We start from the raw sequence: 26,308 nt of genomic DNA, 5'->3' as shown, positions 1-26,308 counted from the left end.
AAATGGCAGAGCTGCAATTTTATTTCTATCATAAACTTCTAATCTTTTTGTTTTGCCACGTATGTTCATAAATTTTAGCATTTCAGCATATGAGAACTATTTAAAGTAAATAATATTCTGTGATTTCACCACCCACTTTTTCTGATTTTCTTATTGTTTCGTGTAGATATCGCTGCCTCTGAGTTTATTGAGGAAATGCTGCTGAAAGCTGAAATTGTCTGGGAAGAAAAAATGAAAGAGCCTTTAACTGTGCCTACCTTAGCACAAGAGGAGCAATATGAAGAGATCGTTCATGATCTTCCAGCACTTTCCAGTAAGCTGTAAGTGCCTTGTTTCTAGACTGATAAAGTCATAGACCTGGTTCATTGATAAGTTAATTACTCTCATTTGTCTTGCTCTCTAATCACCAGGCAGTCATTTTACAGTTAATGTGAAGTTTGGCTCTCAACTAAAAGTTAGAAAATTGAAGCTACGTATGAATATATTTATCACAAAATACTTGTTGACAATTAGTTTAGTATACTTTTATGAAAACCCTTTGATTTTTTAAAAAACATTACTATTTCAATTATTAGATTTGTCACCATGAAATCAAGGATAATATTTTAAACACACTCCATGTTTTCAGCTAAACTGATATGTAAGGTTTCCAATGACTATCGTAATGGCTAAATTTCCTGAAGTAGAAAATACAAATATTCATTTTTTTCTCTTTAAGCTATAAAACTAATGATTTCTTGTTGTCTAAAATATCCTAAATACTAACACACACTACAAGGAGGATAAACCTTGAAAACATGCTAAGTGAATGAAGCAAGATACAAAAGTCAACATATGATACATTAAAATAAAATCTACAGAATTTGCAAATCTGTAGAAACAGAAAATCTATTAGTGTGTTCCAGGATTGGGTAGAGAGGGTAATGGGAAGTGACTCTTGATGAATATGGGTCTTTGGGGGATAATGGAAATGTTCTAGAGGTAGATGTGATAGTTATACAAATTTGTAAACATGCTAAAGAGTACTGAATTGTACACTTTGGAAGTGTGAGTTTTGTGGTATGTGAATTATACAATTGAAATCTATGTAATTGTACTAACCATTGTCACCCCAATAAATTTAATTAAAAAAATAAAATGTTAAAAAAAAATCAAAACAGAGAGAAAAAAGATAAAATATATTTCCAGTTGAAAATAAAAATCTGCTGTTTATAAGCAGTGAGACTTTGAGGAAGGTATCTCCTTTCTATGAACATGTTTATTTTCTGGCAATGGAGTTTATGTCTCATATTGGAATACTTGAGGGTGTACTGAATCAATAGCACTATCTGGGTTCTAGACAAGCTGAGAAATAATCAAAGAGAAAAGATGGAGCCCAAATTACACTTGATCAGTGATAGAGGATACTCCTGGAGGACATAACTGAATGTGGCAGCTGTAAGGGTTTATAAGTATATCCCATACTCAGGCAGCTTTACCTACTGGGCACCTACACGCCAGATCTGGTCTCCCAAGTGAGAGGCTTCCCAGAGAAGGTGATGATGCCTAGAAAGAGGGAAAGTCGTGCTCTCTGCAGGAACGCTCGCTCTAAGAGAAAGGAGAGAGGGAGACATTCTTCCCAGATTCATCCATTAGACAATTCCTTCCACTTCCCAGGTACAGAGGGAGGCCCAGAATTAGCATGACTCATTTGTTCTTCCTGGGAAGTTGAAAAGGTGCTGCCAATAGATGTGTCAAAAGACTGTTGCGATGAGTAAGTGAGATCAAAGGGGAAAAATCTTATTTCAGAGCCTGTCCCATCACAGGCATTTAAAAACACGTTTAATCTAGATTATTCAGAGGCTAAAGGCATGCATAGTGCACTGACCTCTACTTGACACTAAGATATATTCATTATTGGATTGGATTTTTCAACTGTGTTGTAAAGGAGCTGGATTTTTATGTCAGACACTATGTTAAGAATCTTTGTCGGTTATCGTATTCCTTCTTCAAAGCCCTATTAAGGTTCTTTTATTTTCCTAAGATCACAGAGCTGGGAAATGACAGATCAAGATTTATAGCCCAGCAATCATACCCCATATCATTCTCATCTACACCACATTATCCGTGTCCTATTTTCACAGGTGAAAAAAAAAAAAATGGTATCACATTTATGTAGGAAAAAAAGGAAGAAAGTCATAGAAACAAAAGTCGGAGTCAAATCAGGAATTGATAAGACACATTTCAAGTTACCTAAAATGAGTGGTTAGAATATGTTGACCTTACTCTCTACATTATTATATTACTGGTATCACTGGAATGAGAGGAGTAATACAAATATTTGCTATGGAAGAATTTTACTTTCCAAGTGTTAATATCAAAATCAGTACCCAATATGTTCTACTTTACTTTTAAAATTATGCTATGAACTTCCAAGTAAATAGATGTTAAAATATAAACAGAATTAAAGTTTGAGTTAAACCCAAATTATTTCATAAGTTATTTTGAATAAATTTTAGCTTATCTCTGTGTCTATAGTTTTGTTTTCTGCTTTATGTAAAAATGAAACAAAAACAGCTAATTTGCCAAAAAATTGGGTCTTTTTTTATATTATTGATTGGACAACAGGTTTTAAACAGATTAATCAATGGCTTATTTGTTCTACACAGTTAAATATTATTGTTTAAATTACATTTTTCTCTTATTGACTCAGAGCATAGCTTTGAAATTTTGAAATAAGTTTTATATTGAATATTGACCTACTGTTTCTTGTAGCCTACTGTTATTTGTCTTCAGAGATAGAATTGAAAATTAACGCAAAGAACAGCTTAATCGTAATTTTAAATTTTCTCTTTAGCTCTGAAAAAAATAACAAGTAGACTTGATTAGTTTAAGGAAAACAGCTAAGTACATTTGTAAATTTTCTTTTACAACTCATTATTTTGACACATTTTATCTGGTTTTCATCGTCTATTTTTTATATACAACTTCTGAATCTTATTACTCATATAAACTTGTTTTTATTTTCAAGAATATAGCCTTCTATATGTGGAATTGGATGTCGTAGGTTGTGATCAAATTCACCACACCTTTTTCTCATTGTCTTTATAATGTTATAAATAAATGGAACGAGGAGCAAATAGATATGATGAAATAACAATTAGGTATTATGTTTTCATGCAGAAAAGTTTGCTTTCTATAATCTATTCTTTTGGGCCTTGCTTTAGTATGAGAAGGAAAAATATGGACATTTAAGATTTGTCCATAAACAGACTCACAAACATCATAAAGGTCAAAACATTCTCTAAAACTAATAAATGTGTGTATTGTTGAGAAAAAATAATACTTGTTGATTTTAGTGTATTTTGATATCACAATAGTGATTTATTTGGGCAACAAATTTACTGAAAAGTGTTGGAACATTTTTTTCAACATGCCATTCATTTGATAGAGAACATAGATGAAGTGAGTCAGAGAATTTACATGATTAACAGGAAATATAAATGAATTTCTTTTAAAAATCTCTCCTACGTCACTTACAAAGCAGCATTTCTTCACAAACCAGTTAGTTGAGGGTCTGTGGCTTAGGCAGGGTGTTTGGAGAGGGTTTGTGTCTTCTGTCTGTCTCCTCTTCTGAACATTACTGCACTTTTCTGCAAACTCTTCCTTTTGCTCTATTCCCTGCCTTTTGCTCTATGTGAATAAATGCTATCTTTCTGTGAAAACCCAAGTTTCACTCATTTAAGTCAAGTGTATTCTTGAATTGTTTAATACCTGAATTTTAAATATGAAGCCTGGTCTTTACCTGTTTCCACAAGTCTCTTATCTTTAGAGAGGTGAAGAAGAAATTAAAACAGAACAAAACAAAAATCTAGGAAGCAGGGAAAAAACAAGTAGAGATGGAAATACTGGTCAATCTTTCTCTGCTCCAGTCAAGAGCAAGCATTCTGCTGACTCTCACTGCTCCTTTAATTTCATTAATTTGCTCAAAAAGAACAGTGCATATTCGTTGGTATGAGAAGTATAAAAATAGGAAGAACTTAAGAAGCCTTCTGCTCTTTTGTGTATAATCTATCGTTTTTCTTCAATAAATCCTTCCTTCACCACCTTTTATCTCTAGCCCTCATTCTGAAGACTTACCATGTATTACCTCATCTGAATTATGTTTGGCCATCTTTCTTCATCAGCTTTAACCCCAACTTCCTATCGCTTTGCATAACAAAGTAGACTTGTCTTTTTATTATTATTATTTACATTTTCCTGAGTTTTGCTAAAATTTTAAGAAAAAATTATGTGGTTTACTCTTTCTAATATTGCATCATACAAGTCAAATGTCCTTTTCACTGTCAATTTTTAAACATTTTCTGTGATAAATCGTGATGTAGTCAGGATAAGAATGTCACTTCTACTATGCCTTGTTAGTAGTAAATGCCTGTCTTTGTTTCGGTACTTAATCAACAGGAAATACATACATTATTGGGTTATCCCATATTTCATGTTTTCTAAGATATCTTCTATGCAATGAACTTTATTATGGTCTTTGTTAGTCATCTGACTTTCAAGTTCATGTCTCAAAATGAGCAGCTTAGATTGAACTCCAAAGGTCCTTCCAATTATAACATTCTCTATCTGTAAAGCTTTTAGGCTTCCTCTCTCTGCTTTGAGTTGGCAACAACTCTCCTCCTACTTGACTGCTATTCTCTACTGCACTCTTGCCTGCTGACGGGATGCCTCCACTGTGCTGTCTTTTCCATCCTTTGATATTATCTGAGCGCCTCATTTACTGTTACTGCTGCTAATGAACCAGCTGCTGCTCAATATGCCATTTGCTGTTTGAACATGGAGGTGCTCTCCTAGGGTTTTTAATCACTGGAAAGTTTTGATATGTGCCAATTTTTGTTTCTAATATTCTATTTCAGGGAGTCCTTGAGTTAGAACCCCCAAAGGTTCTGCATAATGCCTAAGTTGAGTAGAGTAGTTTACTAAACAATTGTGGGTTTCCATTTATTAGTCATAAGATACTTATAATAACAACAATGAATTCTTTTTTGGGGGCAGTTACAAGGTCAGGACTTTTACAAAGTTTACATGATTAACTTCATTTCATCCTCAAAACAACACTGCATTCAGGACTCTCCCAGACCTCACCCTGTGTATCTATTTGTTTGGCTGGTCCTGATTTATATCCTCTATAATAAAAGTGCAATAGTAGCAAATACAGGGTTTTCCTCAATTCTGTGAGTTGTTCTAGTGAATGATCTAACTTGAGAGGGGTTATGGGAGCCCTGAATTTGTAGCTAGTTGGACAGAAGTGTGGGTGGCTTAGAGACTCCCAAACCTATGGTGGCATCTGAAGGGGGAGCAGCCTTGTGCAGAAGACGATGCCTCTAACCTGTGGGGTTGGTGCTGACTGTAGGTGGTCAGCCTTAGAATTGCACTGCAGTACATGCCACAGGGTGGTCATGACGACAATGATGATGATGATGATGATGATGATGATGATGGTGATTGATGAGGCCTGTCTCATGGGGTTGTTCTTGATGAATAACTGAGTTACTATGTATTAAGTGCTTAGAGCAATAACTGGCTCATTGTAATACTACATAAGTGCTTGAGAAATGACAAAAAGACAAAAAAACAAAAAACAAAACAGATGTTCTTTATTCATCTGCAAAATCATCTAAAGAATAAAAGCCTTCTAGCTACAAGCTGAGACAACAGAATTAAGCCTTCAGCTTGAGTACTTTAAAACTGATTATGACCATATGGAGAAAATCTTATATTCTAGGCAGTTGGAAAGAAAATCCAATTTCAGAGAAGACCAGCTTTGGTTGGGTGAACTCTTTGATTAGGTTGCTTGAGGCTGGGTCTCTAGTGCTTCTGAGTCCTCTGGAACTCAGGATGGAAAAAAGAAGCTGCTCTGCATGGGGCCAGGAAGTCTAAGAGGAGGCAGAACTGAGCAGGGCTGAGGACACGGGCAAGGGGTGGGAGGGGTCGGGGGCATCTCAGGGTGGCTTTCGCCAAGTAGCCATCGAGGAGGAGAAATAGCCTGTGGGGATTTTTGAGTGGAACATAATGAATTATGCAATATGTCCTTCTTGACCTCATTAACACCTGATGTTCTCAATAGGCTTAGGTAGGTTTTGTGGAAGCCCTTGAAGGTGTCCTATTTTATGAAACAGGCCTAACTTGTTGAATTCGTTCAAAAGCAAGCCTGCGTATGGCTACACAGTGATTTCTCCTGTGGCCTTTCTTGCTCAATTGAAAATCAGTATGGTTTGCATACTGAAGTAATTTCAATAATCATTTCCATTGATTCTCATTTAAACTCCATGACTTAGGATGGATACCATCATCATCCACATTTTGCTCACACAGACAGAAGCTCAGTGGTGTGACAGACTAAAGGGTATAGCTAGTCAGTGACACCTGCCATTAGAACCCAAGTTTTTGGATTCTTTGTTCATGCTCTCCAGCCTGAGGCAGGAATAAGCTCAGGAAGATGGTCTGAGCATCTTCATAGCCTCATGGTGTGCACAATCTTGGCATGCAGATCTAAAAAAGTACTACATATGAGAGAAGTAGCTTTTGACCTATGCTTCAGCACTGTACATGGGGACAGTCATTGTGGAAATGCCTCCTTGTGATTTGGACCAGGACACTTGGATAAACACTGAAAAGTGCACTTTACTCTAAGACCCTTAGATATAATTGTGCTAAAGCCATTAATTTCCTTACTCCTGCTGGTTGAACACTACATATATCTCTGGTTACACCTGTAAGGCAGTTGTTCTTGAAAATGTAATGCTGACCCTGAATGACTCAAGCATTTTCAAAATCAGCACAGTTGCAGCAACCATTCTGCAGTAAAATAGCATTACCTGAGATGAAGTTAGACCAGACCCCCAGTTCTAGATTCTTCAGAGTCTTTATTTCATTTGCAAGCGCTTGTGCCATTGTCGTAGATGTCGGGGCAGCTGTGGCTGGCAGTGAGCAGTCTGGATTTTATTAGTATGTTGTCCAGAGGAATTCATGAAAATAAGCATTGAGGTATAAACATACGAAGCACTTGTACCAGAATCCTTGTTTTTGTATGTTGATCTTTATTACTGTTTAATAAACATTTTCAGTGATCAGAAACATTCTTCATTTGTACTAGCTTTGTATGTAAAAGAAATAATCTGTAAGTCCATTTCAAATACTGACACTTATCCTTAAAAAAGTAAACGGTGTCTTAGAGACTTCCCCTTTTGAGCAGGAATGATATTTGAAGTGAAATCTTATTATGGAAGCTTCATCTACATAAAGCCATTTTAGTTACCTCAGACTTTACTGATTGGCTTAAAGTATCATACTCAGTGAATGATAATGTTTCATATAAATGGCAAATGCTAAATACCTATTCAGCAAAATAAATATTTGCTAGAGAGTCACTGCTAGCAAATGAACACTTAGCATCTTCAGAAACTCCCTTCATATATGTATGGAGTTGCTGGATTCCTCTTATTTTAGATATTAAAAATAAATTATTTGCAGATATCTTTCGAGAACTACTAAGATGAATATGAGATGTCATAAAAACAATATAATTTTTAACCCAACCACAAGTCACACGTTTAATTTTTTATTTGTATTTTACACTTTGTGTACAAGCTATATTTTACCAAAATGGTTTTATGAATTGTAAAATTTTTTTTCTTGTAAAAACTAAAGTCATTTTGAGGGGAACCACAGAAAACAATTAATTTAAAACTCTCCAGGAACAATTTCATTCAATGTTAGTCTTTGGATCATTATCTTATTTTATAGATGCAGAAAATCCCAAATTCCCTATAATAAATAATTTATGTAGCTATGTTCCAAGGATTAAATTTGAGAATATCTATTCAGTCCATTACTTTAACCACTGAAATAACTGAGTCACATATGCCATTTCATCACATTTGTTTCTATTAGATTTTTTTCTTTATTGGCCTAATATATCTCAATATAGTCAATTTTATTTGTTCTCTATGGTTTTCTAAAATTGCTTTACATGTAATGGGCAATAATTGTCGCCTTTGTTAGTTTTATTTTATTATGTTCCTCTTTCCATTTTCAGAATAAAATCTCAGTTCCTACAGGCACATTTGCTCTGCATGAAATGCTTTTTATGTTTGTAGGAATAAGTAAATCTTGAATAAATCCAGTAGAGTTCAGAAATTGGTTGCTAGTATAGTCCCATGTAGTTTTTTTCCACAGTCAGGTTGAACTATCTCTCCTGCATGATAGCGATTTCCTTTTCTTTATGTTTATGGAGTCTGTCATAAGCCTTCTTTTTTTTAAAAAAAATATGCTATTTCAATCCTGTGTTTTCTGTTTCTCACTGATAAATTTATTTTTCTAATAATTCCTTTTTTGTAATCAAAATAATATTACAAAACAAAACAAAACAAAACAAAAAGCACTCATTAGTCTCAAAGAAACATTGCACCAGAGAAGTTAAAAACACAAGAAAGACATTATTCAAGAGTGTTGCAAGAGAGGAATGATATTGAACTCAACTCCATACACCAAGGAAAGAGCTTTTCAGTGCTGAAGTGAGTTAGTGGAAAAGTGTTGGGGGATGTCATCTGGAACTTTGGTTAATGGGATTAGGCCATCTTTTTTGCTAATTGGCATCTATGAAAGTTAGGCTCCTAGCCTCATAGAGACTGGGAGACAATGGCTGTATCTTTTCTATGATTACATTTCAGCTGATGGTTCACAAGTCCTTGAGAAAGACATTGCTGGGTTGTAGAAGAGTTTTATCTCAAAGAGGCAGAGAAAGAATTTACAACTGAAAAGTTCTCTAAAATAATTGCTCAAGGAAAAGGGAGATAGGAGGGGTCTAGGGCTGGGGAGAAGACAATAATTTAGTTGAAATGAAGGGAACTGTAAATCCGTTTTCATCATTAGTCTACCTTTTTGATGAAACTACTATTAATTGGCATATTTCTTCTTATCCTTTATGTTTCTTCATTATCAACTTGAGTTCTTGCTCTATAAATGCAATTGCATCTTATTTTTTAGAAATACACCTTATAAATATTTTACCATGATTAATAAATATTTAATAACTATTAAAATATATACCAATGATTACTTAAAATATTCCTTTTTCTAGAAAAAGAGCATTTTAATACATGTTTATATTCCACAAATCGATAATCAGTGAACATTTAAATCTATAAAAATAACTGGTGTGAGTGCTGTTGTTAATCACAATGATTATGGATAAAATGCATTTCATTTAAGAAATGAAATACATAGAGACCTAAAGAAAAATTGTTCCATAGATGTTTAAAACATTATCACATGCCATCAGCCTAGGTACATGTTTTGCGTTTTTCTTGTTGAAAATATGTGCATGACTAATTAATATGTTGCCACTAAATTATTTAGAGTCATTTTTCTTATATGAATAAGAGTATTTATAACCAGCTACTTGCAATTATTGTTAATAATATTAGGTTGGTGCAAAAGTAATGGTGGTTTTTGCAATTTTTTTTTTAACCTTTCAACCGCCATTACTTTTGCAACAACCTAAAAGATCCTAAATTATACAACCTATGATATTATTGAGTGTGTAAATAATTTTTTTAAAGATGCAGGTAAAAATTATATCAAGAGATTATGCATTAGTATCATAGGGCTTTATACACACTTAGATATTACCTAGTCTAATTCCTGCATTTGATAAAGGTGAAACTGTGGCCCAGACATTTTGAAGGCTTTACGAGGTCAGGCAGCAGTCAACTTTAGGTAAAAACTGATTTAGAATGAAGTCTGTGTATTCCTGGACCAATCTTCTTTCTAACTGTAGCTCTCAAGGAGCCTGCTGTTAACACTGTGATAAGATTTGAAATACGAAAGGAGTATTTCAACTATTTTAGTAAGCTCATTATTTCTTCTTTTCATAAATGTTTTATAATTGGTGACTTATGTATTTTATAAACAATCTTCCTAGTTTCTACCTGACCACTGCTTTATTGTTAGCTTTTTACTCAGAAGATTTGGTATATGGAAAACCTCTCTTTAATATTTTTTTCAGTCTCCAGAAAAAGGAGATGAGTGGATATCAAGGGAGATACGTAAGGAAACATTTTGATTGATGTGAGGGTGGAATTTAGATGTAGACAGTATGACATGGTGGTTAAAAACACAAGCTCTGGAGCTCAAATCCTACCTCTTCTACTGCCTGCTATGTGTCTAGGTCAATTTCTGATCTTCTCTGGCCCTCAGTTTATTCATCTATAGAGTAAGCAGAAAAATAATGCATACCTTCTAATGTTGTTGTCAAATGTAGAATTAATATGTGTAGAGTACTTAGAACAGACTATTACTCATTAAATACCATGTAATTATTAAAATGGTTTGCAAGTCGTTCACTGAAATTGTAGAAAATATAGGGAAACCACAACTGTCTTCAAATATCTGAAGGGCTCTCGTGTCAAAGAAGCATAGCATACACTCTTGGGAGCTCTGGGAATAATAAATACAAGTTAGAACAGACAGACATTGTTCCAAAGTTACTCATGGAAGAAATAAGGTTTCATTGAGAGTTACGGATATCTTATCACTTGATGGTATTCAAGCAGAGCTGGACATGACCTTTTTATGAGCATTATAAGCATTCCATATTTATAGTGAATTTTTTAAATTAATAACTATACTCTTGGGAGGGACACCTGCCACGGGCCTTGAGTACTTCTACTTTCTTGCTCAGTTTGTCAGACTGCAAGGCATACAATGGCTACAAGGAGACAAGGCATACATAGCTCAAGGAGACCGCAGCACACACTCCTAAAAGAAGGGTCCTGGCTTGTCTGCTGCTTGTTAGAATGTTTGATGCTTCATCAAGTGGTACCCGGCTCTTGTCAAATTCCTCTCCTATGACACACACACTGCATGTGTAGGCATCCATTTAGGTGCCTCCTCCTACTCCTCATGGGACAGAGGGTCCAGGAGAACTGGTGCAAACATGAAGCCTTGGAGACTGTGTTTCCGCGAGTAACAAGTTCTCTGTCTCTGATCCAGAATCTCGTCTTCTGTACCCATTCATGAAACAGTAAGAAACTCACCTGTTAGAGCTTGTAAGCAGAGTAAAACCCCAGATACTTCACAGTTCTGGACAAATAACAGCAAATTTTATTGCCTGCTTATTACCATAGTCCGTGTGCTAATTCCTTTATGTGCATTATGTTAGTAATCCCTCAGACAGGCCTTATTTACTAATTGGTTTTACAAAATGCTTGTATAACTTCCCACAGGTGGCAGAGCCAGGTATCAAACTTCATAGTTTTTCTGACTCAAAAATGCATGTTTGTTACAGCTATATTATACCTTGCTGCCTGTTTTAAATATATGTCCCTCCCTCCATACCTACTTGAAAATATCTTCATTGACTAAAATACTGTAAAACATCATCATCCAGAGTTCAAAAGGAGTAAAACTGATCATACATTTCTGTAAACATGTTCTTTAGCTATCCTTCCTATTCCTTCGGGCCTGGCCCAAATGCACTCATTTACTAGTCTGTCTTTACTGTTCCCACTTTCCTATGTTAGCGTTGGCAGACAGGCCATAAAGATGGGCTGCAAAACAGTGAGACACTGTGGTTACTGAGAAAAGCCCTTCAAATTACTCTCTTCCTCCCTTGTCAAGGTTAGATACAAAATTGTTTGTATTTATATATACTAAGAATCCACAACTGGAAATTGAAATTTAAAAATACATGTATAATGGCATAAAAACATGGGATACGTCAGAATAATTCTAACAAATAATTTGTAAGATTTTAATGCCCAAAACTACAAAATACTAATAAATTAGTGAAGATCAAAATAAATGGAGAAATAGACTGTGCTTATACCCAATTATATACACAATTCAACATTGTGAATATATAAATCCTTCCCAAGTTGATTTATCAATTGAATGAAATATTAATCAAAATCCCAACAGACATGTTGTAAAAATTGACAAATAGATTCAAAAATTTATGTGAAAATGCTAATAATCTCAAATAGTCAAAACAGTTTTGAAAAAGAAAACAAAATTGGATGACCCACATTACCTGATTTCAGGCCTTACAGTAAAGGGACAATTAATCAAGACAGTATAGTATTAGTGTAAGAATAGACTATTATATAAATGGAACATGATGGAGTGTCCTAAAATAGACCCATTCATATATAGTCAATTGATTTTTAACAAAGGTGTTCAGGTATTGTTTGGGGAAATATGTTCTTTTCAGAAAGGATGCTGGAACATTTGGACAGCCATATGAAAAAATAATGAACCTCGGCTTATATATAGCACCATATACAAAAAGCCACTCATAATAGATAATAGAACTAAATATAAACCATAAAAGTGTAACATTTCTGAAAGAAAATCTAGGAGAAAACCTGTTGACCTTGGTTTGGAGAAGAATTCTTAGGTAAGACATAAGAAGCACAACCTGTAAAGGGAAAAAAAAATGTTTTTTGAAAGAGTGTTAAAAAAATGAAGAGAAGACACAGACAGAGAGAAAATACTTGCCAAGTGTATGTATGATAAAGGACTTTAATCCATAATATGTAAACTCAGTAGTCTTACAAACAATAACTCAGTAAAAGATAGTCAAAAGATTTGAACTCTACCAAAGAAGAGATGCTTGTATTAAATAAGTACATTTGAAATGCAAATTAAAACCACAGTGAGAAGCCACTACCATTTACTAGAATGGATAAAAACAACAAAAACAAAACAAAAAAACCCAACCAGTATTGGCAAGGATGTGAAACAAGTAGAACTCCAATGCATTGCTGGGGGAAGAACCAAATGGTACAGCTACTTTGAAAACAGTTTGGTGTTTCTTCTAGATGTTTAACCAAGATAAATGAAAGCATATGTCTGCACAAATACCTGTATGTGACTGTGTACAGAAGCTCCATTCAGAATTGACAAAAACTGAACACAACCCAGATCTTTGGTGAATGGAGAGCCAAAGTGTAGTACTACATTCTACAGTAGAATACTACTCCGCAGTAAAAAACAAAACTGTTGTATGCAGCAGCATGAATGAGTCTTGAAAACATTATGTTAAGTAAATGAAGCCAGACACAAAAGGCTACATACTCTCTGATCCCTTTCACAGGGCATTTTAGAAAAGGCAAAACTGTAGTGAAAGAAATACTCATTAGTGGTTGCAATGATTGGGAGGTTAGGGGAGATAATTAACTCCAGAGGATGGGTTCAAAGAGACAGTTGGGAATGATCAAATCTCTATATATTGCTGGTTTTGTTGGTTACACCACTAAGTATGCATACATATGTGTCAAAACTCTTGAACTTCAAAGGGTGAAGGTTACTATATGTAAATATAACTGAGAAATTTGAGTTTTAAAAAAGCTAAAAGAGTGCATTGAGTTTCAATTAGAATCACAACTACTATTGTAGACTACATGAAATAATTATACACAATGCACTTGATTAAATATGTAAGTATTTCTGCTTGCATGGTAATAGTTCAGAAAATATATTTTAAAATCTTAGTATAAAATGTTATGATAACAATTGAACATTTACATTGTGCTTATTTTTTATGAGCATTACAAAATAATGGCCTTCTTTTGGCAATGAAGTCTATTGGAAAACAAAAACATAAAGTAGCTCTTGTTTATTTATTTTTGCCTTGATAGAGCTGGGTGAAAATAATGAAACTTACTCTCTTGTTATATTGCAATCTTACGCCTGTCATTTCTCTGTTATTACCCTATTTTTATTTAATTACAAACTCTAAATATTGCCCATAATGCTATAACATATTTTAAATCCTATATGTACAGTATTTTAATTAGCTGTATAATTTTGCCTTCACTTGTTTGTGATTAATTTTCACATTTAAATATCTGCTTAGTTCAGTCATGCATTTCACCCTTAGCTTTTAAATTGCTTATTGATTTGTCTATTACAGTCATATATACATTTGGAAACATATTATTCTCAAGTTGAATATTTTTTCTTTTATATGTGAAATTGAATGAAATTCAGAGCTAAGAAAGGTTTACAGGTTTTCCTTTTGTTCTTCATGCACTATCGAGAAACTTTTTTATCTGAATAAAACAACTTTCCGTAGTCGAGATGTCCTGTTGTGATAATTTATGATTGATATGACCATGTAAGAAGAAAACTAATTGTAGTATTGATTATTTCCTGTAGGAGTCCCCTGGTGTTGCCAATTGCCAAACAAGACAGTTTGTTGGAAAAAGACATTATGTTCAAAGATGCAACAAAAGGTCTATGCAAGAGACAAGCTCAGGACAGCACTCCTGAAAATGCCACTGTGAATGGCCCTACCCAACCTGAGCAGGTAATTACACCCTTACTGAATATCTGCTAGTATTGTGTCCTGTTATGTCCAAGAACAAATACCTACTAATTTCCTGTCAAAGAAAATTTAATGAAAGCATAGATTAGTATTTTGTTTAAAATTTCTATTGATAAAATATTATGGTGTTTTACTGACCATTAACATACATAACTATTATTATGTTTTAAAAGGATTTGAATTTTATGGTCTTATATATCAGGAATGTAAGCACAGCCAATATGTTAATTCCCAAATATTTCCAGTTCTATCTTTAGACATCATTTTAATTATTATGTAGACTCTGTTTTTTATTTCTTTCAAATATCCCAATATTTTCCACAACAAGAAGAAAGACAAACCAATCAGTGAGTCATTTATCCTTAAAAGTAACTGTGATTGTGTATTGTGTATGTGTTTGTGTGTGTATGTGCATGTCTCAGTGCCCAAGTTGTAGGAGATCACTTTGGAGTTACAGAATTTAATGTATTTTATGTGATCACTTCCATAGAAATAAATGATTTTTATATGTGCTGTATTTTATACATGGCAGAGTAATTTTATAAATTAGACTAACACTTGTAATGTCTTGTTTTAGTGTATCTAATTTTGAATATTTTAAAGACATTTTAACTAGATTTTTCTAAAGACTCTTCAAAAAAACTTTATTTCATTGATTTTTATTTTAAAATAATTAAAGCAGATAGAAAAACATTTGAAATACTTTTAAATGTTAAGAAATATATTTGTCTGCTCAGGCTACCATAACAAAATACCACAAGTTAGGTGGCTCAAGCAACAGAAATTTATTTCTCATAGTTATAGAGACTGGAAGTCCAAGGTCAAGGTGCTGGCTAATTCAGTTTCTGAATTAATTCAGGCCCTCTTCCTGGCTCGCAGGTGGCTGCTTTCTCACCGCGTCCTCATATGGTGGAGATAAAGAGAGAGAGAACCAACTCTCTGGTATTTCTTATATGGACACCAACCCTATGGGATCAGGATACCACCCTATGATTTAATTTAATTTTTATTACTTCCTGAAAGTCCTATCTTCAAGAACAGTTACATTGTTAGTTGGAGTCCCAACATATGAATTGTGGGGGACACAATACCGTCCATAGCTGTAGGCAAATTGAATGTTAGGTAAATTTAAGGCAAAGTTTTTCTTAACTTTCTTAATAATCCTATGAACTTTCTGTAAACTTAGATGCATTATTACTAAGTGGAAGAAGCCAATCTGGAAAGGCTACCTATACTATGATTCCACTATTTGACATTCCGGAAAAGGCAAAACTACGAAGACAATAAAAAATATCATTGGTAGCCAGAATTTGGGTGGGGAAGGGATAAATAGGTGGAGCACAGAAAATATTTAGGGCCTTGAAGCTAATGTATATGATACTGTAATGGTGGATACATGTTGTTATACATTTGGTAAAACCGTAGACTGTCCAACACCAACAGTGAACCCTAATGTAAATGATGGAGTGTGGGTGACAACGATGTGTCAATTTGGGTTCATCAACTGTAGCTAAAGTTCCACTCTGGTGGGGATGTTGATAATGGGGTGGGCTGTGTGTGTAGGGCCAGGGGTATATGGGAAATCACTATACCTTCCTCTCAGTTTTGCTATGAATCTAAAACTGCTCTAAAAAAAATAAAATCTTAAACAAAATGAGAGCACATCCACAACATAATGTCAAGTATGATCCTTTTATACTTAAAATCCTTTACAATTAAAAATAGAATGATCGTTCTTTTTTTAATGTAATCTCTTTATTATTGTATACTAGACATTAAAAGCAGTTGTATTCACATTCTTTTTATTTGGTATTAAAAAAGGAATGGCTTATTCTGGTCTTATGTTCATATATTATCTATGTAATATTTTCCCGTATCTCCCGCTGTTATCCATCACACTGTCATACATTCCTGGCCATGAGCTTCCCTGGCAGTTCTCTCCAAAGGAAAAACAAAGGAAGAATCCTTACTGGATTATACATTCACATTCCAGGAGAGCTTTAGAAAGGGCTTGTCAGAACAATGAATTTCTCATTAACGTTTTAAAGAGGAATATATAAATTAGAATTTTTTTTTTCAAATTGAAACAGAAAACACAGCATTTTTCCTTTTGGATTTTTATAAAATGTAGGTCTTAACAAATGGTAACTATAAATGAATATTCAATAAAATAAAGGAATATTGATTTAAACTGTTTTGGTTCTGATAATCATCAAAATTAACAATTGCTATTATAATGTCTATGAGAATGTAGAATTTGTCTTAAGTTGCTTGGAAATGGGTAAGACATTCTTCCTTCCTTTCCCTTTTTGTTCTATTTTCCCTTCCCATTCCTCCGCTCCCCTGCCCTGCCTTCTTCTTCCATTTTCTTTCTAGTTTCCTACCTTCTTCTTCCCTCTCTTCCTTCCTTTCTCTCTTCTTTCCTTTCAGAATATATTTATTTAAATTTAGTTCCAACTTGAAATTCAGGTCAAATTTTTATTCCATGAAGGTGTGTTAGCCTGGGAGTAAAGAGAAAGCATGATAAAGTCATACAGATTTGCTCTGGTTCAGGTCGGCCACTGGAACACTATGACAGGAAGTTTTTTAACCTCACTAAGCTTCATCTGTGAAATGGGTACATAGTACTGACCTCATATGGTTGCTATGAAAATGACAAAAGATTAAGTTAACAGCTTTTTACCAAAAACAGAATAAAAACTCAATAAGATGTAGTCATTATTTTATTGTTATTATTTATGCAGACTGTATTCATTATTTTATTGTTATTATTTATGCAGACTGTATATTAGGTTTTGCCAGAGTAGTTGAGTCCTCTAATCACTACTTCATCTGTTCTTAATTCATGTAAATCCAGGCAGCACATTGACCGGGTTTCATTGTTTCAGTGTAAATATGGATTATTTTATAATTTTAGAATATAATAATACAAAGTAATACTTTATTGTTAGGCACAGCCGGAGGAATGAGTCACGGGAGACCAAAATTGGTCTATTAGAATTTATTTGGCGTGTTTGAGCTGTGGAAGGTCAGGCTAGAAAAGACCATAACCTCTCCAAGCAAAACAAATGAGAAACAGAAACTCATAGACACAGACAATAGTTTAGTGGTTAACAGAGGGTAAGGGGGATGGGGGGTGGGAGATGAGGGTAAGGGGGATGAAATATATGGTGATGGAAGGAAAACTGACTCTGGGTGGTGAACACACAATGGGATTTATAGATGATGTAATACAGAATTGTACACCTGAAATCTATGTAATTTTACTAACAATTGTCACCCCAATAAATTTAAAAAGTAAATTTAAAAAAAAAAGGGTATGGAGTTTATAGGAGGGGGTAAACCAGGTTGTCCCCCCTTCAATGCTTCAGAGAGTTTTTGTTGCATTGTCTCTAGCAACAAAAGGTTTCCAGGCATGACCAAGCCCTCAGTCTCCACACCCTTGCCCCCAGGCCTCCCTCCGGACTGCCCACGCTGCCCAGGCCCACTCATCACAAGCCCCTAGGAAACAAAGTACAAAGCAAGACAGCATAAGATGGTTTCTACATTCCAGGAGGCTTCTCCAGGCCTAAGGCAAACACAAGCCAGTGGGTACAGGATACAAAGCAAGACAAGATGGCTTTTAAAATAAGAAGGTTCCTGTTCCTGTCCTAAATATGGCCTAACATTTATATTGGTTAACATTTTGAAGCTTAAAAATGTTTTTTACCTCTATCATCTTTATCCTCAAAATACCACTGTGAGCAATTTATTGTACTTTCAACACTTAACTAACACTCATGTTTCAAATTGAGTTTAAACTGACCAAACTCAAACTAAAGAAACTTAAGCAACTTAAACTTAATTTTTGCTCCAAAAGATGCATTAGAGCTGATTGTCCGGCTAGGTCTTATTTTCGGGGAAACATGGTATACCAACATTCACATACACAAAACTCCTCAGCCAAACAAAGGCATAGTAAGTGAAAGGAACTGATAAATTTCACTTAGAGACATATAACAGAATAACAAAAGCTAGGAAAAAAACAGTTAACGTGCTTGGTGATGGGCTTCAGCTTTGGGAAGTTCAGTATATTTTGTCAGGTTACCACCCCTTTCCCTGCCATGGCTATGGGTAGGCACCTTGTTGTTTTCTCATTTCCTCTTATCTCTTTATTATGCACACTCCATCCTTTCCACCTAATCTGCCTTCCCCAAGATCTTGTTTCCCTTAGCCCATTTGTCAATCATCCCTTGCCCTTTGAACATGTAGATCTTGGATACATACCACTAACCTCCTGGAGATAAAAGTCACAACCAACCAAACAAAACAGCAAAGTTGACAGCATTCAAAGCAGTATTGAATGGTGGAGACAAGGAATCAGTGAATTCAGAATATTTTCAAAACTTAAATTTTCTTTGGATCTTGAAATATTTCTAGAAATGTTTCTACTATGTTCTCCCTGACTTTCTATCTGAATTTTGTGTTTTAGATCTATATTTTTGGAAATATATATGGAGAGATGTATAATGGATATTTACATGTCTTCAGAGGAACCATAATTGTCAATTCTAAAGAGAATGTTAATTTTTTTTTTTTTTTTTTTTTTTTACATATTGATCGCATCTCTTTTTTGACTGTTATAATTGTTTGGTACACATTGGTAGAACATACTATTGAGTTTACAGTTATAACAGAAAACTATTCACAGACATATTTTTCTTTCTACTTGTTATCAGCTGTCACAATGCTTTTGAAATCTTTATAAAGAATGTGTCCCTTTGATAACCTTGCTTAAGATTGATTATCAAAGCTTCCTTCCTAATCACTTTGGAATTTTGATATGATAAATTCAAGGAATTCTTCCCTTGATCTACTCTAATACTGTATTTGTCATACTTTATTACTACAAACAGACAAGGGAGTCTTCACATTTTTACTGTCAGCCTAGTATTTTCTCTAACCCATGCAACAGCTGTGCCACTGTATCTGAAAATCCTCAAGGATACCAAGGAGATGTCTGCAATAGCTCTTTCAGGCTTGTCAGAACAAATGTGGAACTTCTGTTAGTGCTATTCATACCTTTTCTAAATACGCATGAAGAAATTTGCATTGAGCTCGTTAGAGTTGTGGTTATAAGAGGAATTTTATTATCTTAATGTAAATCATTACTTCTGAAGGAAAAACCCTTGCTCTTGATTTTTCTTCTTTTTATGATTTCTTCAGGACTTAGATATGTGTGCTAACTTGTGGGAGACTTTTGTCTTATCCTTACATTATTCAAAGTTATTGCAATCATATTATTGGCTTATCGCATGTATATGTATGAATATGTATATGTGTGTATTAATTTTGTATATATATATACACACACACATAAATACATGCATATTAGTTTTCTAGGATGCATATCTGTATGTATAAATCTTTATGCTTTGGAAAATGCTTGCAGACTTTTGAAAGAAAGGATATTTACATCCACCCCTAAATTGATGAAAGTTCCCTTTTATGTCTCTCTCTATATAAAGATTTTTGCTAGTAGTCTTGTCATTTCTAGAAAATACATACTTACCCGTTTCCACTTATTTTCTAAATTCCTTTTATATCTAAGGGCAAACATTGCAGTCTGTGATTCTGAAATATAGTCAAGTTGTCAATCAATATAAATAAACCATTGATCTAGTCTAAATTAATCCTAAGTAATACATCAAATGCAATTGAGTACCACACATTTGAGCGTGGTAGCTGCTCCTCCTCTTAAATAAATCTACATCCAGTCCATCTTCTCAGACCCTTTGCTGGACCATTACTTGGAGCTTGCTAACTGGTCTCAACAGTCCCACCTTTCACTCCACAAGCTGCAGGAGTATTACATTAACAATGTGAAACTGCTTCACAATGTCAGACCCTCGCTTCAATCCTTCAGTGACGTTCCATAGTCCTTGGAATTAAGCATAGCCTCCCCTTGACTTTGTCCTCCCACCCTCCAGCCTCAGGAGCCAACATCGAGTGCCTCGCCGCAGCAGTCTCTTTCTGACCTTGGGGACTTTGCCGTCGTCTTCCCTCTCCCTGGACCTATCTGCTCCCACACCCCAAAGGATGGCCTTTTTAGGTTATTTCCAATTGCAACTATAATAGGACTTCCTCAGAGAGGACTTCTGAGACCATCTAATCAAAAGTGCAATTTTTATTTTTCAGAGCATCCTGTATTTTTCCTTCATAGCACTTTTCATACTTGTAATTTCTTATTTATGTCCTTACTTCTTCCATAGTAGACTTTAAGCATTCTGAAGTAAAAGACCTCATTCCCTTTCCCTCTTTGTGCTAAACCCCCAGCATAATGCTTGGCAAAGAGTAGGTAAGCAAAGGGAATAAAAGGCAAATTATCAAATATGTTTTATCAGATGTATTCATTGCCTGGTGGAATTCCTCCACTGTTATCTAATAGTTATAATCCCAGCTCCTACTTCTGACTTATCATCTGTGTGACCCTAGGGAAATCATTTGGCTTCTCTGGGCCTTAAGTTCTACATCTATTAATTAAGGATGTTGGAATACATCAATGAATCGAAACTTTTACAAATGATTGTTTCGCAGCAGATCTTTCCCCCCCAAGAAAATGAACAAGAACTCCAATTCCTGAAGCAGATGAAAGCTGACTGTCTTTGCTGAGAGCAGCAGAGACAGACTCAGAGCCCTCTCCACTGCCTGCCTCCTCCCATCTCCCATGGCAGCCATTAGTGTCCATGGCCCTTCCTAGATGTTTTACTAGCTGCGTAACAATGCATCCCCTTATTTCTCACTTATCTGCAGAGCAGGCACCATGCCAGGCCCTCCACATAAGTTCAGTTCTCACGACCGACTCTGAGGAACATACTACAATTTATCATATTTTATAAAAGAATAGAAAGTCACTTCATGATGTTAAGAAAAATGTTCAAGATCTCACAGATAATACCACTGGGATTTATTTAAACACCATTCACCGAGGTGAATATAAGTAATCGATGTCTTAGACTTAAATGAGCTTGAATTTTCAAGTTTTCAAAGAGGGGTATGTCACATCAGTGTGTAAGATTTTTACCATAATTAGCATGACTGGCAAAAAAAGCAGAATGAGACACTATGTGGGTCAAAAAGTACCTACTAGGTACTTTGCCTAGGGGTTAGGCAGAGGTGGTCAGCACTGCTTTATTTTCATGCTCCTGGGCACTATCAGTCTCGGCAGCGTGTGGGCCTATGATTCTTCAAAGTGTAACTAAGTGTACAGTGTTAAAAAAACAATGTCACATAATCCCCAAATTGATTTTGACAGACCAGAAAATATTAGAAGAGCTGGAGTTTTATGACTTCTACTCAGCAACAAGTACTAGTTTTTGGATGCTGTTCTTGAACGATTTAGGGAAATATTTCTGACAGTATCAAATCCTTAAAGCTATGCCTCTAACCCAAAGTTAAATAGCTGGTTTTAATAAGACTATTTTATATGCTCTTTGTAGGTTAATTCTGAAAGGAATTTTTGAAACTTATTTTTAATGCTACAGAAACAGAGAAAATGAACTCGAGGTCCTGGCTGAGTGTGTGCATGCTATGGGGAGGGGAAAGTTATTCCTGACATTTCTGAGGTCTGGAATATTTTACAAATTAATTTGTAATGAATAAACATGCTGCTATTGGAATATTGTGTTTCCCACTTATACAAATGATTGTATCTCAAATGCCCGAGAGCCCATTGCCATGACATCCTTCCAACTGGAAGACATTAAAAAACCACTCTTCTGACTGTTTGAAATTCCCAGTAAAGAATTTAAGTTTCTATTATTAATGCATTAGGATCAGAAACAGTCTGGGAAAACAATGACCTGAATTTATATACTCATGAGAAAGATTGCATTTTGGGAAATAGTTACTCATATAAGAAAAAGTCCTAAATTTAGTTTAAAATATATATATAATATTTTTTACTCTATAAACATTTAGCTGATAAACAGTAGTAATATTTAAGTTTAAATTATTTAGCAATTGTATATCCAGTAGTTCAATATATAATACAAATATAAAATGCAAATACAAATATATTAATAGAATACAAACACAAATGCTAATAATACAAGTAAACTTACTGTTATTAAAAATCCACTATGGGCAACAATGAACCCACAGGAGCGTTAATAAGAATATTCTTGTTCTTTTGCTCCACCGTGTTTCACATAAGAAAACCAAAGCTGTCATATTATATCAAATGTCTACTTTTCAGAGCATAGCTTGTGTATATAAAAGTAAACATTTCCCATTTCTAACTTGTAAAGGATAGGTTTTCATTTAATTAAATAATCCAAATACATCTCTTCTTTATTTTTACTATTCCCTAGCTTTTAAAATCAATCACTCCATATTAAATTGAATAGGAAAGCATTTTTGGACAGAATTATCTTAATCTCATAGCTACTTTAATCTTAAGAATAATGTAGAGCAGAATGAAAATCACAAGCCAGAATTCTAGAGTTTACTTTTAAAATCTGGCCTCCTCCTAAGTGTATGCAGAAACTAAATTCCAGGGACATTGCTTCCATGCCAACAGTAATATGAGAGAAATTTTGCTTTAGCTATGGAAACACTGCAAATACATGAGCTTTTTTCAGCTGCTTGTCTTAGAAAGGACTCAGCACAGTTCAGAGCTGCCTACATTGTAAGTAGAGACTAGGAAGAATCAACATGCTGAAATGATTTTGACAGACTTAATGACTTTGAAGGACGTAAAGAAACATCTGGGATGTGTGTGTGTAAGTGTGTGTACACACTCGTGGACAGAGAACAGAAATTCTCATCTGAATATATTTCTCTGTGGTTGTTCAGTTTTTTGTTCCTTGCAAGTGAACCATTTCATCTTTTAATAACAATTTCAAACGAATGTGGTCTTTAACTTTTGATATGTAATTGAAATGGAACACCCAACTGTGAAGAAAGATGATTGCAAAGCAATTAGAATTGATCTTACTTATTTTTCTTCTCCCCAGGTCAAACTAATGCCTCCTGCTCCAAGTGATGACCTAGCAACACTCAGTGAGCTCAACGATGGCAGCCTGCTTTATGAAATTCAGAAGCGCTTCGGGAACAATCAGATATACGTAAGTGCCCTTGAAATTGCCTCTCGCACTGCATTTGTCTTGCTGCATATTTTCACCCTTCAGTGCTGCAGAGATTACAGATAATGGGTTTATTGTTGCTTCTGGTCATGCTGATAGCTTAAGGTGGATTTCTTAGAGTTCAGGTTGATTCTTTTGGTTCAGTTATAAGGCAAGTTCAGCCAAGTTCCAACTTTTAGAGGTGTTAAGTGAAAGTAAATATCCTGAGAGTAGACAACTTGCTTGTACTGCTTGCTGTGGAAGGTCTCGCTAGAGCCAGTAGAAGCTGCATGTCACTTTTAAAACTGTGTGTTTCCTCTGCTTTAATTTAGTCTGCTAGATCTGGTAAGGAAATCTACGGAGGCAAAGTTGATTATGCATAGAGGACTGCCTTGGTATTTGCATGAAAAGATAAACTATTGTTCCTCTACATTATCAGGGAATGTCTTTGTAAAGTGTATTTGTAAATGTATTGAATAAATTTATACAGGGATCTTTGATAATAGGATACAAGTATATTATGACTCAGAGGACAAACAGTGTGGAGAATTGATTTGCTGTGGTTCTATCCTGGTTTATATGTGTTATTTCTTCCAATACTAGTAACAATTTAGACACTGTGATTTCAAATCTCAATCTGTTCTCTCTCTCTCTCTCTCTCTCTCTCTCTCTCTCTCTCTCTCTCTCTCTTTCTCTTTCTCTCTCTCCTTGATTTTGTTATATTCAACTTAGAGCAGTTCAATCAGAAGGTCTATAGAGAAATCTAATCATACACATGCCTTCTATCCCTTTTTGGCAACACCCATTTTTTCCTAGTCTACTGAGAAATTAAGTAATTTTTATGTAAATGTGAAGTCTGAGATTTCCTTACAAGTAATGAATTGTCAGGTGCTGATTGGCCTATGAAAATTCAGTGCAGCACCTTAATGCTTGGATAAATTGCCTGCCACTGTAAATACACTTAAAATTAAATGCTTCTGTCAAAATTAATGGAGTTGAATCACTGGCGGAAAGTGGTGAAACCCAATTACTTTGGTCTGTTACTGCCCCATTATTTGTGTGTTGTTTGTAGTCCATTTTCCTGCCTTACCCATCATTGTGTTGATTCTTCTTCTTTTTAAGTTTGCAATTATATTATCAGAAGATTACTGCTTGAATTGTTTTGAACGTCTTTATTTCCTTCAAGCTTTTCAAGTGGCTTTGTCTCCCAAATATCCATTTAATCTACTTCTCCCCATCTCAGTGGCCACCGTCCTCTTCAAAGCCATTGTCATCCCTTCTCTAGCAGCCTCTTAACTTTCTAGAGGAAACTTCACTCCCTTTCAATCTGACCTCACAAAGAACTAGGGTAACTTTTGTATAGAACAAATGTAATGTCAAAACTCCCAGTCCTTAAACTTTCCTATAGCTTATCATTTTTCGTGGGAGGATGACCACAATCCTTATTCCAGAGTCTAGAATCTTCTATGAGACTCATCAGGATCTGGCCCCTGCACACTTTTGTTTGTGACTCTTAGGCACTGATCCTTCTCCTTCCTGCATCAGGGACTTGACTTACTTTTCCTTCCATAAAGTTCTCTTTCTACCTCCATGAACACTTAGCTTTATAAACTCCCACTCAAAGGTTGTTCAGTCTTTCTTTATGTAAACCTTCCCAGACTTTCCAGATGACTTCACTGCGGAGGATCTTTGTGTAGAGCTTCAATCAACACTTAAGATTATATACCTTAGTCATGGTTTGATTAGCACGTGAATCCTGTACTGGATACACTCTGAGCTCAGTGAGAATAGGAGCCAAGGTGGTTTTGCTCACCAAGAGGCCTGGCCTAACACTTTCTAATCTTAAATAACAAATACTTTTTATCCGTTTATCTAACTCTGCCACACAATGGACTATCTTCATAGATATTCTTTGCTGTCTATCTGGATAATCAGAATATTCCCTGCTTTGCTAAAGTTCACATAAAATATAAATTCCCCGCTGTGTGAATCATGGTTTCCTTTTTATACCTGAAATATTGAAGAGCTAGATCATCTAGGATCAATTTTATGATGACTTTTCTAAGTTATGGTATTTGAATTCACCTCTCATGGATACACAAGCATTTCAAACATTAATGATTGAATAATAATTAGCAATAGTCAAAGTGTATCCTGTTGACGATTGGGTAAGTGAACTTTTTATGACCAGTCTGCAATGAGAGTAAGCATTTAGAAACTTGCAGCAATTTGATAGTTTCATTTACATCTGTTGAATTTAGTAAGAATCACGTTTTGCATTTTGTAAGTCTTTGTCTTTTACAATTTTATTTTCCCAGGAATTAATAATCCTTATTATATTTTGCAAAATGTCAGTCTATGATGAATTGGAAATAAAAGAAAGTGTTCCTTTCCCACAAATATAAAAACACTAGTTGCAATATATGTCTCAAGATTAAAATATTCAAATTTATCATCTGTTCTGGACACCCACGCTCCCAACACATGCCTCCCATAGCCTCTCCCATTCCAGTTAATGGCATCCCCTTTCTTCAGTTTTTAGGCCAAAGTGCCTGGTAAAAGTATTGATGCTTGCTTTTCTTCCATATCACACTGATTTTACTGTAAGTAGCCTCAGCCTTACCTTCAAAATATATATGGAGTATGATTTCCACTGCTGCCACCTGGACCAATCAGAGCCAAGATAAAAGATTTCAGTTGAACTAATTGTTTAACAAGGATTTTCACCTTCTTTTTTCTATAATTTGATTTATTATATAAAATGATCTTTCAAAATGAACTGTAAATTGCTCTTTTAAGTAAGTGTATAACATTCTATTTATATATTAGG

General features: G+C 34.8%; 1 protein-coding gene across 3 annotated transcripts in view; it reads left to right on the top strand.

The window, feature by feature from the left end:
• Positions 1-26,308, top strand: part of MYO16 (myosin XVI) — a 548,145-nt gene that overhangs the window by 232,606 nt on the left and 289,231 nt on the right. For all 3 annotated transcript variants that reach the window (XM_019731063.3, XM_074329516.2, XM_019731062.3), the window contains 3 exons: positions 167-320; positions 14,206-14,356; positions 23,371-23,481. In XM_019731063.3, the coding sequence (XP_019586622.3) occupies positions 167-320; positions 14,206-14,356; positions 23,371-23,481 (416 nt within the window). The remainder of the gene's footprint in view (positions 1-166; positions 321-14,205; positions 14,357-23,370; positions 23,482-26,308) is intronic.

The sequence above is a fragment of the Rhinolophus sinicus genome, chromosome 16 (assembly GCF_057876585.1).
Source record: "Rhinolophus sinicus isolate RSI-liver-muscle chromosome 16, RSI-T2T, whole genome shotgun sequence".
Taxonomy (NCBI): domain Eukaryota; kingdom Metazoa; phylum Chordata; class Mammalia; order Chiroptera; family Rhinolophidae; genus Rhinolophus; species Rhinolophus sinicus.
Note: the sequence above shows the minus strand (reverse complement) of the source record. Positions and strands in the feature narration are given on the sequence as shown.